This window comes from Salmo salar, chromosome ssa01, assembly GCF_905237065.1.
Source record: "Salmo salar chromosome ssa01, Ssal_v3.1, whole genome shotgun sequence".
Lineage (NCBI taxonomy): Eukaryota > Metazoa > Chordata > Actinopteri > Salmoniformes > Salmonidae > Salmo > Salmo salar.
The window spans coordinates 147708330-147721092 of NC_059442.1; the positions used below are offsets into that span (position 1 = coordinate 147708330).

Here is a 12763-nt window from a genome sequence, read left to right on the forward strand (position 1 = left end):
CTCAATTTAACAGGCCCCTGTTGTCGGCCACAGCCTGTAATATAATTATATATAAAAAAAATTCTCTCTCTGGCGAAGAGCTCTCGTATAATATGACAACTTTATGTCCTCATGACATGTTAAATGTCAACAAATATTGTCGTGACACCCACTCAAATGGCCTCTTTACTTAACGGTAGTGGAATCCTCAAAAGTGACTCTCCCTAAACTGACTTGATGTGGACCGTTTGACAATAATTCACTGACTAGCACAGGAAAGATTCAACCATGGGTCACACTTTCCCTGTGTCTGATGAGAGGAACAGTGAGATGAAATGAAAGTCATTTCTTCCTCTCCTCTTCTCCAGGGGAAGGACTCCCTCCCGGTCGAGACAAAGGGAGACCTGCCCCCCATCTGAGAGTTAAATGGTCTCCCACTGAGTCACTCCTCACCTCTCCTTTCCTTACTTGTCATTATCCTTAGATTTCTACAATTCTTTGCTCTGTCCTCGTCTCACCTTTGAAAGGGCAAAATGGGAGCATGATGGCATTTGATGTTGACAGGAAAAGTCAAAATAAGACCTCTTCTTTTGTTGAGGTCTTATTAGAGAATGTTCTGTTGACGTCAGCATGTCCTTGTATCATCTGGGACAGGACAATATCTGACATCTCTCAGCTAATCTGTGCCATCTGTTAATTTTGATTGTTTTCATCAATCTTTGGAAACCTCATGTCACCTTCTTTGTACTTTTGAAAAATATATAAATACATCTTCCCTCAATTTATGCTAAGATACCTTCACCATATTTACCATATTTATCAATGATTTAAGCTGTTGTAACTTCTTACCATGCTAACATCTTTTCTGTGTTATTTCAGGGATATCACACTTACCTTGATCTGTAGTAGTTTGAAGTGTGAGAGTTGCTGAGTTGTTGAAACGCTGAAGAACACTTATGTAGGGATGGTGCTGGTCAGACAGCGAGGCTATCATTCTGACTTGGTCCAAAGTCCTCTGATGGTATGCAAATATCATCACACCAATGACACAACACTTATTACCTCAAGTAAGAAAAATGCACACCTGATATGGTCAAGTGATGGTTGTTAACAATTTCCTTCACACGTACAGGGCCCAGTAAAAATTCAAAAGTCAAAACCCAACAACTTTTAATTAGAAAAATGTATATTTTTTACTAAAATGCATAGTCTGTAACTGAACAAGAACAATAGTAGTCAATAGACAAAAAACACATGCATTCTGGACCACTCTCTATTCCTTGTCAGTCAATGTAAATAAATGTCAGCCTAATTAAATAAAGGTTAAATAAAAATAAAATAAATAAACGTAAAAGCTCTGTCATCATCTGCCCAGACTGCCCTCTTATTGTCCCTTGAGGGCAGATCCACTCCGAAGCGGTGAAATGACGTGGAGCCAATGTGTGCTTGAACACTGTTCCAGTACAGACAGAAACCCTTCAGACCAGTTGATTGTCTCCTTAGTGTTTTTCTGAAAGGGTTGTGTCAATTGCAGTGGGACATGTGGAGTGTGGACTACTCATGCATGGTTTCACAGCCATCTCTTTCTGCTGCTGACACACTCACTCCACTTACCTTTCACTCTCCTCTCCTTCCACTCCATCATACCTCCTATCCTACCATAGTTCAGCCAAGATATTCACTTCGAGAAAATCAAGTTGTCAAGATATTGTATATAACTTTACTTTTTTTTAAAAATACAGCCGGTTTGATGCACTTTGCATCATATGATGCTGCGTTTTGCAAGGTTATTATGCAAAATGCATCATACCAGCTGTATTTCTGTATTTTGAAAGTTATATATCTTGAAAACTTGATGACATGCAAAACATTTTTTGGACTATATCAACAATGGACTGATGAAACAAATACCAAAACATCATTTTGGGGTGAAATTATGGTAGATGGTAGATATACTGGTAGATGTGATAATGCATGGCCTTCTCTCACCATCAAGGCAAAATAATATTTGCATTTTATTCTACCCTGTGCAGCGCCTCGTCGCAGCTTATCTTATCCCATTGAAGTGCAGTAGCTTCATTGAGAGCTCAGGCCGTAACGCTCGTCGTATGTGGCAGTTGAAGTGGACCAAGGCGCAGCGTCGGAAGTGTTCATGATTTCTTTATTCATAAACACACTCAAACAAAATAACAAAAGCGAAAATGAAAACGCACAGTTCCGTCAGGTACAGACACTAAACAGAAAACAACCTCCACAAACACAGGAAGAAAACAGGCTGCCTAAGTATGATTCCTAATCAGAAACAACGATAACCAGCTGCCTCTGATTGGCAACCACACTCGGCCCAAAAACATAGAAACAGACAACAGAGTTTCCCACCCGAGTCACACCCTGACCTAACCAAACATAGAGAATAATAAGGATCTCTACGATCAGGGCGTGACAGTACCCCCCCCCCAAAGGTGCGGACTCCGGCCGCAAACCTGAACCTATAGGGGAAGGTCCGGGTGGGTATCTCCTCTTGGTGGAGGCTCCGGTGCGGGACGCAGATTCCCCTCCGCTTTGGGCTCCCCCCACTTTCGTGGAACCGGACCGTGGATCGTCGCCGGAGGCTCCGGACCCTGGATTGTTGCCAGAGAAACCGTACCGTAGATCATCGCCGGAGGCTCTGGACTGGGAACCCCCGCTGGAGGATCCAGACTGCCGACCGTCGCTGGAGGCTCCGGACCGTCGCTGGAGGCTCCGGACTGGGGACTGTCACTGCAGGCTCGGACCGGGGACTGTCGCTGCAGGCTCCGTGCCATGGATCTTCACTACAGGCTCCGCGCCATGGATCATCACTGGAGGCTCCGGGCCATGAATCATCACTGGAGGCTTCGTGCCATGGATTATCACTGGAGGCTCCGGGCCATGGATTATCACTGGAGGCTTCGTGCCATGGAACATCCCTACAGGCTCCGGGCCATGGATCATCACTGGAGGCTTCGTGCCATGGATTATCACTGGAGGCTTCGTGCCATGGATTATCACTGGAGGCTCCGGGCCATGGATTATCACTGGAGGCTCGGTGCCATGGATCATCACTACAGGCTCCGTGCCATGGATCATCACTACAGGCTCCGGGCCATGGATCATCACTGGAGGCTTCGTGCCATGGATCATCACTGGAGGCTTCGGACCATGGATCATCACTGGAGGCTTCGTTCGTGGAGCCAGAACAGGTCTCACCGGACTGGGGAGACGCACTGGAGGCTGGGTGCGTGGAGCAGGCACAGGATATACTGGGCCGTGGAGGTGCACTGGAGGTCTGGAGCGTAGAGCTGGCACAACCCATCCTGGCTGGATGCTTACTTTAGCCCGGCAAGTGCAGGGCGCTGCCACAGGACGAACTGGGCTGTGAAGGCGCACTGGCGACACAGTGCGTAGAGCTGGCGTAGGATATGCTGGGCCGTGGAGGCGCACTGGAGGTTGGGAGCGTAGGGCTGGCACAACCCGTCAACGGCTGGATGCTTACTTTAGCCCGGCAAGTGCAGGGCGCTGCCACAGGATGAACTGGGCTGTGAAGGCGCACTGGCGACACAGTGCGTAGAGCTGGCGCAGGATATCCGGGACCGAGGAGGCGTACTGGAGACCAGGAGCGCTGAGCCGGCACAATCCGTCCTGGCTGAATGCCCACTCTAGCACGGCAAATGCGGGGCGCAGGCACAGAGCGCACCGGGCCATGAATGCGCACTGGAGATATAGTGCGCATCACAGCATAACACGGTGCCTGACTGGTCACATGCTCCCCACGGTAAGCACAGGGAGTTGGCTCAGGTCTCAACCCTGACTCCGCCAATCTCCCCGTCCCGCCTCTGATTGGGAACCACACTCGGCCCAAAAACATAGAAACAGAAAACATAGAGTTTCCCACCCGAGTCACACCCTGACCTAACCAAACATAGAGAATACTAAGGATCTCTATGGTCAGGGCGTGACACAGGCACTCATTGAGACTGTCATTGTCTCAAACATATTCAATCTATCTAGAAGTCTTTCATTTTGGGTGGTTGAAGGAATTATGCCTCACTTAAAGGGTAGAGAGGCATGTAACTTCTGATACACAAAAGTTTGTCCTGCTTACTGTAGAATGATACATTTTGATAACTTCCCAAGAGAACTTCAGCATCATTCCTCAACCAAAAGGCTTTCGGAACAGGAGCTTCACAATAACACATAAAAGGCTTTCCGTTGTCTTATGGCAGCTAAAAGTGAAGGTTACTTTTTCTAAGGATTCATTAGAAATCCTCTAATACCAGCTAACCAATCATTGAACTCGAAACATCCAGGCCTTTACAAATTCAGATTCAGATAAGCTTTGTAAGCATTAATGAAAAAGCTACTGTTGCTAAAGTGAAGTGAGATAATGACATCAACAATAACAGTAATAATAATAAATGAATAAATAATAATAATGATAATAATAGTAATGTGGTTAGAGATAGGGGACAATATTTATATATATACAGTACCAGTCAAAAGTTTGGACACACTTACTCATTCAAGGTTAATTTGTTCTATTTTCTACATTGTAGAATAATAGTGAAGACATCAAAACTATGAAATCATGTAGTAACCAAAAAAGTGTTAAACAAATCAAAATATATTTTATATTTGAGATTCTTCAAAGTAGCCACCCTTTGCCTTGATGACAGCTTTGCACACTCTTGGCATTCTCTCTCATAAATTAACAAACCGCAATCAATATGTGGTTAAGTACTGGAATCACCACAATGAAATAGTATGCATTGAGGTAAAGTACATTTATAGCATCTTGGATGTGAGACAGGAGATCTTCTTGGGCAGGCGGGTGTGTTTGGATGTCCAGCAGAGCCTTCTGAAGACGCTCAATCTGTCCGGTTGTTCTGCTCTACTACAGACAGCAGCTCTTCCCTGGCTCTCTGCACTAGAAAACACATAGCTAGTTGAGTCTTTCAATCTTTTACTATTTCTAACAAAAAACAAAGGTATGGAAATGTACAATGAGCAAAAGCTCCAAAGAATATGATATGTGTGACTGTGAATCTCACCTCAGAATTCTCCTTCACCTCTTCAACCTGCTGCTGTAACACTGATTCCTGATGGTGACCAGTGGTCATGTCAGGGCATGTGCACACATGGCCCTCCTGAGAAAGAGAATGTCAAAATTGGTTCCCTTTCACACTCCTGTGTATATTATCCAGTGAACACGTTGACAGTCATTGGAAATTATATGATACCAATACGGTATGCTTTTTCATACAGTGCTTGCTTAGTTGATTCTGGCTTGTTGTAGACCTAATACCTGTAGCAATTGATCTTTTTCCTGCAGTGTGCAGTTGAATGTCTTTACGGCAGCTTCCAGCTCCTTCAGATTAATCTCCTTCTCTGTTAGGAGGAAGTCTTTCTCTGCCATCTCCTCATTGGACTGTTCCAAAGCATCCTGGAGCTCCTGATAGACAAAGGAACAGTACTTGAACAGATAGAATAGTGATCTGCTTATCTATGCAGATAAAGCTGATTAGCTTATCAGTTCCTGAATTTCATGTATTTAAAAAGATATGTGAAAAATGACATAAACATGTCACAGGAGAAGTGGATCATTTAACTCCAGAATTGGAGAACAGAGGACCTGGAGAGAAAAGGCCTGTGCGTTACCTTGGTCTTTGAGTCATATTTGATCTTCTCATTGGCCAGTTCATTCTCAAGAGTCTGGGGAAAAACCAACAAGAACATACTCAGGGATGGATAAATAAGAGCTACACAATAGATGGATGGATCTACAAACAATAGTTTTGGCCAGCGTATGAACAGCTGTGAGTTTCTACATGGATTGTATCCTCATGGCTAAACAGCAGATTGTTGAGGGTCAGCAGTTCTTTCTCCTTCTCCAGCAGACATGCCTGAAGCTGGCCTATCGTGTCTGTTCCATTGCTTGACTAAATGTGAAAAGGGACAGAGGTTAAAGATGGGTCAACTTTACATTATATAACCTAATTTACTCCATTACTCCAGCATTTCATTTACATTTTGTTAATTTTGCAGACGCTGTTATCCAGAAAGACTCCAGAAAAGTAGTCAGCACATTCAACTAAGGTAAGTAAGTCAACCACAAAACAGTTATGTTGATGCCAGGGATTGAACCCGGAGCCTCATACATGCAAAGCATGCACTCCACACTGAGCTACATCCCCTTCTATGAATGGATGATATTCTTACCTAAACAGCTTTTTTCTTCTCACTATCTTTCTCATGTATTTTGCAGTTGAGTTTCAGGATGGCGGCTTCCTGCTCCTTGACTTTAAACTCACACTCAGCCAGCTGGAAATCCTTCTCTGCCATCACATCATGCATCTCCTGAACAGTGAGTTATCAGCACCATTATTATCATCATTATGACATAATTATTATAGATTTGGGACATATCTAGTCATTCTCTGTTCCTGCAACAAACACACTGTTCTACACTATATATACAAAAGTATGTGGACACCCCTTCAAATTAGTGCATTTGGCTATTTCAGCCAAACCCATTGCTGAAAAGTGTATAAAATCGAGCACACAGACAAAATTAAAGATTCTCCATACACAAACATTGGCAGTAGAATGGCCTTATTGAAGAGCTTAGTGACTTTCAACGTGGAACCGTCATAGGATGCCACCTTTCCAGCAAGTCAGTTCATCAAATTTCTGCCCTGCTAGAGCTGCCCCAGTCAACTGTAGGTGCTGTTATTGTGAAGTGGAAACGTCTAGGAGCAACAACGGCTCAGCTGCGAAATGGTAGGCCACACAAACTTGGCCTCCAGGCCACACAAGCTCACAGAACGGGACCCCCGAGTGATGTCCTCAGTTGCAACACTCACCACTGAGTTCAAAACAGCCTCTGGAAGCAACGTCAGCACAATTACTATTCGTTGGGAGCTTCATGAAATGGGTTTCCATGGCCGAACAACCGCACACAAGCCTAAGAGTCGGCTGGAGTGATGTAAATCTCACCACCATTGGACTCTGGAACAGCGGAAACACGTTCTCTGGAGTCATTAATCACGCTTCACAATCTTTCAGTACGATGGACGAATCTGGGTTGGTGGATGCCAGGAGAATGCTACCTAAGTTTGTGGAGGAAGAATAATGATCTGGGGCTGTTTTTTATGGTTTGGGCTAGACCCCTTAATTCCAGTGGAGGAAAATGTTAATGCTACAACATACAATGACATTGTACATTATTCTGTGCTTCCAACTTTGTGGCAACAGCAAAGGGAAAGGTATTTCCTGTTTCAGCATGACAATGCCCCCGTGGACAAAGCCAGGTCCATACGGAAATGGTTTGTCGAGATCGGTGTGGAAGAACTTGACTGGCCTGCACAGAGCCCTGACCTCAACCCCATTGAACAACTTTGGGATTAATTGGAATGCCGTCTGCAAACCAGGCTAATCACCCAACATCTGTGCCCGACCTCACTAATGCTCTGGTAGCTGAATGGAAGCAAGACTCGCAGAAATTTTCCAACATCTAGTGGTAAGCCTTCCCAGAAGAGTGGACTTTTGGTCATTCAGTGTATGAATATGATGACTTCTGTTTTTGATTTGGCCAATATGGAATTTGATGCTTGATTTGATCATGAATATTGGGTTTTGTGTCTCATTCCACCTTCAGGTGTCTGTCATATTTCCTCTTCTCTCTGACAGGATCCTGTTCCAGAGCCTGAGAAATAAAGGTTTTAAAGGTTAGTGACTGACACACACACACACACACACACACACACACACACACACACACACACACACACACACACACACACACACACACCAACACACACACACACACACACACACACACACACACACACACACACACACACACACACACACTGACCTGCAGGTCCATCTCTCTCTGAGCAATGAGAGATGACAGCTGGCGGTCAGGGTCAGCTGATGGCTGGTCTCCGCTACCCTGGCCAGCACCACTGTATCTCAGCTGGTCTATTAGAGCCTCCTGGGACTTCACAGACGCCTGCAGCTGCTCTATCAGCCTGGGAGAAAGTGAGGGACATAGAGAGAGAGATAATGAAAGAAGAAGAGGGAGATAATTAGAGGGAGAGAGAGAGTACAATCCTGTAACAGGTAAGGACAAACTTAATTCATTGTGATTCCATGGAGGGAACAGAAAAACCTAAGGAGGTCTCCAGTCTCTCTTACCAGTCTCTCTACTCCAGCAGATTGAGTAGGTCCTGGAACTTCTCTGGGTTCTGGTCTGGTTCCTGTTCCTTGGATAGGGGGTCAGTCTGTGTGGGTGCATTGGACTGGGAGTGTTCAGGTTGGGTGGGGGTGTCCGACTGGGAATGGTCAGTCTGTGTGGGTACGTCAGATTGGGAGTGACCCTCTCCGTGAAGCTCCTTCTCCAGCTCCATGTGTCTTCTCCTGCTCCAACATGGTTGTCAGCTTCCCCACCTCCACTCTGGATGAATCTAGATCCTGGAAATAAATGGGAATGCTATTCAGCAAGTCTTGGAAGACATTGGAGAACACTTGGTTATGGAATACATCTTCAGCCTAAATGTGTTGTTCAGATACCTTCTCTAGCTGCTGGATCTTGGTGTTGCAGTACTCTCGGAGCTGCTCCATCTGCTCTGGGTAATCTTGACTAGATCATACAAAACACAGGCAGATTAGATACAATACCAACAAATATGATTTCTAGTCAGTCAAAATGAAAGGTTCTCGGCTAAACTTACAGTGCAAGGGCAGAGACCCTCTGCAGCTCCTTCAAATTCCTCTTTCAGTGTTTCAACCTCTACCTTCAGGTCAATGTTCTGTGTTGAGACAAAAACACATGTAGTTATGCAGTAGGCCTACCTGTACAGTATTCCTTCAAAGTTGTTACATGGCTGTGATGTTCATGGCTTTGTTGAAATCCGTCTGTGATCGCTCACTGTTTTGTACATTTCCTCAGCAGAGTCATCACACCTCTGCTGCAGCCGCTCCTCGTAGAAGAAGATGCGGAGTCTGAGGTTGAAGTTGTCCTTCTTTAGGTCAGAGATGATCTGAGAACAACAGTGTGAGGGGGAATAGTAGTGTTAGGACCAGAGTTACATGTACTGCCTATCTATGTCTCTGGTGAGGCCTATTTAGAGCAGCATTTTTGAATGAGTGGTAAGAAATCTTTTGAATTCATGGCCCCATTTTAAATGACTAAATGTAATGAAGCCTTCATAAACCCTTTATAAAACCCATATACAAATGCTTTAGAAGTTATAAATTAGCAAATGTCATGCTATAAATGTTGGTAAAAAGGTTGTCACTATTGGCAAAGCACCAGATCACTTGTCGTCCATCCCTTAGAACTTTGCTTATAAATAATTTGTGAAGCATTTATCTAGTCGTGCTTATGAAGACGATTATACAAACAGGCTAGTCGTCATGTAGGCTAGTGTAGGCCGACGGTCCGCCCCTAGGTGGTGAGGTTAGGCACTAACACATCTGCCACACTGACCCTCAACACAGGGGTCGTGCTTAGTCCACTCCTGTCCTCGTTATCGTTACTCATTGTGTATCTATTATTACTTTTATTGTCACGTGATTTACTTTTCTATTATTTCTCTATTTTCTTTCTCTCTGCATTGTTGAGAAGGGCCAGTAAATAAGCATTTCACTGTCAGTCTACACCTGTTGTTTACGAAGCATGTGACTGCTGTGTCTGCACCTGTGTTATCTCCTTCATGGTGAATGGTCCATCGGTGGTCAGCAGGTCCAACTGCCCCAGCTCTTCTGCGAGGTCCATGTTTTAACGCTCTGCCTACTGTTTGGTTTGACCTAAACACGGCCTGGTCTGGTGTTTAGCAAAAAGTATAAACCAAGCAGTGAAACACGTAACCATGAGAATTCCACATAAAATGATATCTCATGTATAATAGTTTCTATTTGGAGTATTTCACCTGTTTAGAGCAGCAAAACCATGTTCATATTTGATTTGAATACGTCTGCTCCTCCTGACCGTCAATGACACCAGTGCTCTTTCTAGATCTCAGCAAATATTTTGATGCCTGACTGATGTTATGTAACATTTGTCTCCTAGGTAACAGCATGTATCTCCTACATTCCTTAAAAGTGATAGCTATCATTAAGAAACCTTCCCACCTTCTTTGATATCATCAGAGAGAATTAGGCGAAGCTATATATTTTTCAACTGTTTGAAGATTTGACTGATGTATACAGTGGCGATTTTAGATTGTAAATCTTGGTGTACATTTATTTTTTTAGATGCATGTCAGCAAAGCCACTACACAACACAACACAATACATGAATTGCACCATAACGGTGACAAACGGTGTCCACAAACTGTTAGGGCCTACATGAAGCTGTCCCAACAGCAGAGTCCCAAAAGCAGTCCCAACATCTTACCACTGCTACACCGGGCTATCAGCGGAGCCTTGTCTGGCAGCGAAACAGTTCATTCAGCCTCATTTACTGCCTTGTAAAAAAACATAGCTGATATGGCTTAAAGAAATGTGGTTTCTACTGACAATTGAGATATACAAACTATGGCATACTGTAAGGGGATGACGAGCAGATAAAAGGCAATCCGTAATTCCGATTAAGACATTAATGAGCGTGCTAGGATGGACGTAGTCAATATAATTATTTGTTCAGCACTTTTGAAATGTACAGTGACAGAATTCAGAACATTGGCCATTCTTACAGTATTCTCCCTGTACACCAAGTCAGAACCGTAGGATAAATAAAGGGGGCATATAAGCAGACAATGAAAGCTCTTACAATATTCAATGATTACATTTCTCTAAAACAGGCTATAGGCTATATGTGCACCACCAAGTCAGAACAGTTGGCGAAATTATGAGGTGAAAAGGGACCAAATTATTATGGTGAGGCATATGGCCTACTAACAGCTTACTACACAACATACACTTAGTATTACTTTCTTAGCTATGGTATATATATCTCCCCTGGCATATTACATCATTTATGCAGCAGCATACAATACATTTTTGGACTCACCTTGCTATGCTGTGCTCACTTGAACAGGGAGGTGGCTCGGCAGTCCTTCGTGGTCAACATTTGTCATTAAACTTAGTCATCAAAGTCTGGCATTCTCTGGATTTATGGTGCTTTCAAGACAACTGGGAACTCTGAAAAAAAACAAGGTAGAATCATGATGACGTCAGTGCTCTTCAGGTCGGAGCTCTAGAAAGAGGCCCGAGTTCCTGACTTTCAATTCCGAGTTGGATGACCGTTCAAAACTTATTTTCCTAGTCGGAGCTGGTATTTTTCAGAGTTTCCAGTTGTCTTGAACTCACTGAAGTCTGAGATTTCCCAGTTCCGAATTTCTAGTTGTTTGAGCGTGGCAGAAGTTATGCTGGATTGACAGCATGGCCAATGTTGAATGTTTACCCTTTTAAGCTTTGAAAAAATAACCTTAAACTCAAACTTGGGACCACACATCCAGTGCAATTAGCCACTGATTCCTTCCAAACCACTCATTGCTAAAATTGTGATTTCCAACTTGTTGTGTAATGTTTATGTCCAATGGCCGATGAGCACCGATACGTTTTATCAATAATTTCTCTTCATATGACAAGGATTGAAAAGGATTTGCCATAAGATTGTTGACTCGATTCATGGTGATGACTGCTAGCTTGCTAGCTAAGATGAGTCCAATCAAAGCTACTGTAGATATAACGCAATTTGATGTCATTTGATCTGTGGCCAATGACCTTGAGCCTTCTTGGATGGGCACTTCTAATGTAAGTCTATGGCAGCACCCAAGGGGCTAGAATTGTTTTGCTCTACCCTTAGAATTTGCAGTGACTAGTGTCCCCATGAGTGACAGAACACTGAGCCAATCATGGCGCAACTAGAGGACATTACCAACCCCTACTATCAAGTCACAAGGCGAGACCCAGATGCAGACACAGGAGGCAGATGGTTGGAGTCTTACAATGTTTAATAATCTAAAGGGGTAGGTAAGAGAATGGTCGTGGTCAAGGCAGGTAGAATAGTCAGGCAGGCGGGTACAGAGTCCAGAAACAGGCAAGGGTCAAATCCGGGAGGACTAGAAAAAGTAGAATAGCAAAAGGAGTACGGGGAAAAACACGCTGGTTAACTTGAGTAAACATACAAGACGAACTAGCACAGAGAGACAGGAAACACAGGGATAAATACACTGGGGAAAATAAGCGACACCTGGAGGGGGTGGAAACAATCACAGGAACAGGTGAAACATATCAGGGCGTTACACCCACCCTACGCTCTGTATTTTCCGCTGGCTGCACTGAAAGCACTGAGCTAGGCGGAAACATCTGCATTTTGGAGCTGCCTTACTCAAGAAAGCAAAAAAGGCACCATGTCTTTATTAACTCAATATTTTTATTTTTATTATTTTTAACATTGTTTGCAAACTGATATGTGACATGTATTAATGCCAAAATAACATGCAAAACAGGCAGCCTGCCCTGAACGACGAGTCGCCACTGGATGTATGGCAGTCCAAGATACTGAAATACATGGATATTACAATGCATACACAATAAGACATTCAAGTTGAAAGTACAAGTACAATTCATGATAACAACATGTACATTAAGGAGACTCAATGTGTTGATTAATGTTTATTTACCACCATCTTTGATGGCCAAAGATCACATCCAAATATAGCCTTTCTTTGGTGATATCAAATCTCTGGTGAAATCAAACGTTGAGGTCGATGTCACGGTTTATACAGTATGTAGTGTGGCGATACTGCCATCT

The 12763-nt window shown here is 43.8% G+C and overlaps 1 protein-coding gene across 1 annotated transcript; it reads right to left on the minus strand.

Moving 5' to 3' along the window:
• Nucleotides 1-8204: 8204 nt before the first annotated feature.
• Nucleotides 8205-9791, minus strand: LOC106566030 (CDK5 regulatory subunit-associated protein 2-like). Its single transcript, XM_045701839.1, has 5 exons — nt 9701-9791; nt 8931-9041; nt 8750-8810; nt 8572-8636; nt 8205-8348 (listed from the first exon to the last, which is right to left on the minus strand). Exons 1-5 carry the CDS (start codon nt 9776-9778, stop codon nt 8205-8207), a joined length of 459 nt encoding a protein of 152 aa, XP_045557795.1. The 5' UTR covers nt 9779-9791.
• Between the last annotated feature and the right edge of the window lie 2972 nt (nt 9792-12763).